At 35.9% G+C, this 2842-nt stretch overlaps 1 protein-coding gene across 1 annotated transcript; it reads right to left on the reverse strand.

The window, feature by feature from the left end:
• Nucleotides 1-217: 217 nt before the first annotated feature.
• On the reverse strand, nucleotides 218-1854 carry HESX1 (HESX homeobox 1). The gene is made up of 4 exons (XM_059387845.1): nucleotides 1675-1854; nucleotides 860-1059; nucleotides 473-574; nucleotides 218-377 (listed from the first exon to the last, which is right to left on the reverse strand). Exons 1-4 carry the CDS (start codon nucleotides 1829-1831, stop codon nucleotides 279-281), a joined length of 558 nt encoding a protein of 185 aa, XP_059243828.1. The 5' UTR covers nucleotides 1832-1854; the 3' UTR covers nucleotides 218-278.
• Nucleotides 1855-2842: the final 988 nt, after the last annotated feature.

The raw sequence follows: 2842 nt of genomic DNA on the forward strand, positions 1-2842 counted from the left end.
CGAACTAATTTATTAGATTAAATTCACTTAAAAAATAGCTGGCTTTTTCTGAAAATTTTATTAAAATATATAGGAAAGGGCTTTATTGTAACTAAAAGTGCCCAAGTATAATAGGTACCATGTTATAACAGTAAATATTTACAATATATTTTAGGGAAAAAATGACAACACTCAGATTAAATGCAGAAAAGAAAACATCACATTTTTATCACTTGATATTTCCATTGATTCTTCATGGTCTGCAATTGTAAGAGAATCTCACATGTTTAGTTTTCTATCTATTCCAGGAGATTCGTGTTGAAATTTTTTTTCGCCATTAGAAACTGTGATTCTCTATGGGACCTTTTTAGCTTTGCACGCCGATTTTGGAACCAGATCTAAAATTAAGGAAAAATACAACACATCTCAGAAACATTATTTTATTATTATTAACATTTCAATCAAACAAGTAACAACTAAATTTGAAAATTACCTGGATTCTGTCTTCCTCTAGATTCAATTTTCGAGCTAAGTCTTCTCTGATGTCAATGCCAGGATAGCAGTTAACTCTAAAGACATTTTCTAACACTTCAATCTAAGAATAAGGAAATAGTAATATAAAATGTTGATATTTGGTATGTTATCATAAAATGGACTTTATATCGCAAAACAACTGCATTTAAATCTTGGGCAATTAATGTATATCTTTTTTAAAAAATGACTATCCAGAAACTGTTTAAAAAAAAAAACAACTCCAGAAAGTCGTTGTTTCATAACAAGGCTTCCAAACTGAGATCCCAAAGTGATTGGGTTTTTGCTCAATAGGGTGTCAGTTAAAGCCTTTTTATATTATCATTACTAGTTGAAAAAAACTTCCCACCTGGTTTTGAGTAAAAGCAGTTCTGGGTCTCCGGCCTCGATACCAACTCAGTTCTCTTTTCAACGAAAGTCTTTCTGAGGCTGAAAAGTAATTTTCGTATTTCAAAAATCTTTCTTCTGGCACTGGGTGATCCACAGTACAAGGGAAGGATATCCCATTGGGAAGGCTTGGGATATGCACACGTAGGTTAACATCTTTCCCTAAAAACAGAAAAATAATTAGAAAACCCCCACAATGAAGAAATAAATTAGTTCCTGAGACTGTTGAAAAACAACAACAACAACAACAACAGAAAAATATACTTCATCTTAGATGTTCAATCCTGCTTTCCACCAAGTTCTAGAAGAAGTAATATCAGGAACTTGCCTTTAATTTTCCTAGTGGAATTCTGTGTTTTACAAGAGAACCGACTTCCCATCAACCAAAAACTAAGAAGCAAACAAAAATAAAGATCCTGCCTTGGTGCTAGAGAACATTTTGGTCTCTGATTTTTTCAGTGAAAAAATTTAATTTTTTTAATTTTTCACTGAAAACATAGAATATCTGATGTGTGAAATAAAAGAGACCTTTTGAAATAAATGCAGGTTCTTGGCATTTCTTGTGAATGAACTTTACCCACTTGGATCTAAGGCTGATAATTCTTTTTGTCTCCTATAGAACTCAGCTGGAGGCATTCAACGTCCTCATCCTGGAGTTATGTAATTCGACGAAATTGTAGTTTTTCTCCAACTCTGTGTCGTATGGAATAAAGACCAAAATAAACACTGCAGACGAAAACAACAAAGAATTTAAAAAAAAAACAAGCGGTGGCGTACCTGAGGAGCCGCAGGTGTCAGCCCAGGGCCTGTGGGGTTTCATTGAGGGAACACAGTCTTTCTTCTGGTCCAGTCCTAAAATGCTCTCAATGGAAAAGGAGCAGGGCGAGGGTTTGCTTTCCCCAAGCCGAGCACCTTCCGGAAGACTGGGAGCCATCCTCGAGTGGGTTGCCCGGAACGATAGCTCTGGCCTCTCCCTGCCTCTTGGCTGGCTCTGCCCCATGTGTACAGGGCTGGGATCTTCCTGCAGTTCACCTTATGGCTCCGCAGACAAGGGGGCTGGATTTAGAACGTCACTAATTAAAATCCTGTCTTAGAAAGTTTTAGCATGTCAATGAACACTCGCCCAGCCAGCAGCTCGAGGAGTTAATTGTTTATTTGTTTGCAAGTAATTAGCAACTAATGGCTACACCAGGGGGGCCACCTATAGGGACAAAAAGTGTTATCTCTCCTAAGCAGAACACAGACTTAACTTTCTCGAAAGAAGTGATGCACAAACTAGCACTCCTCTTTTATTTGAAATCATTAATGTATAAAATCATGCCTTTTATTCTGAAGTTTATACTTTCATGGACTCCAGTTACCTAAACATAGGAGAGCAGTCAAGTAATAAATAATCTAATTTAAGTGAATTTTCTTCCAAGGAAATTGGAAAAAATAATAATCTCTTAATGCTATTACGGTAATTCCGATGAAAAATGCCCGTTTTTCATATGCATATGTAATAGTGAATGTTGTCAATGAAAACACAATAGTATTTGGAGTGCAGCATACTGGAAAAGGTTGGCAATGTTATTAACACTGAGTGTAATTGTCTTCCAAGTGCCCGGATTAATTCATAAGGAACAGTTGCACCAAGTATTTTAAATAATTAATGAGCTAATTCCATTCTCTCATCTTTCCTTTTAAAAATGAGAGAGATACAAGTTTATATGAAGATCAGATGTAACCACCACCAAGCAACTTAAAAACATGACTCTTCAAACTAAAGGGAAGAATTTGTCTTCCTACCACGGTTGTTTCAAAGAAAAGAGCATGATTTACTGTGTTTTCTAAAGAAGAATTTCCGTCTGTGGACTTTTTAAGGGCCTGGGAAGTTTTCGTGAAGACAATAAGATTTGTGAAAAATAACCACGAACCGAGTATTTTCATTTCATCATCCTAAGAA

This window comes from Mustela nigripes, chromosome 2 (genome assembly GCF_022355385.1).
Source record: "Mustela nigripes isolate SB6536 chromosome 2, MUSNIG.SB6536, whole genome shotgun sequence".
NCBI classification, from domain to species: Eukaryota; Metazoa; Chordata; class Mammalia; order Carnivora; family Mustelidae; genus Mustela; species Mustela nigripes.

What these genes read in the sequence shown, in the direction of transcription:
- HESX1 (XM_059387845.1), bottom strand. Translation starts at nt 1,831, where the DNA reads ATGGCTCCCAGTCTTCCGGAAGGTGCTCGGCTTGGGGAAAGCAAACCC. An exon ending in TGACACCTGCGGCTCCTCAG is followed by an intron (nt 1,060 to 1,674) that starts GTACGCCACCGC and finishes TTCTGTTTTTAG; the next exon opens with GGAAAGATGTTAACCTACGT. An exon ending in CTGCTTTTACTCAAAACCAG is followed by an intron (nt 575 to 859) that starts GTGGGAAGTTTT and finishes CCTTATTCTTAG; the next exon opens with ATTGAAGTGTTAGAAAATGT.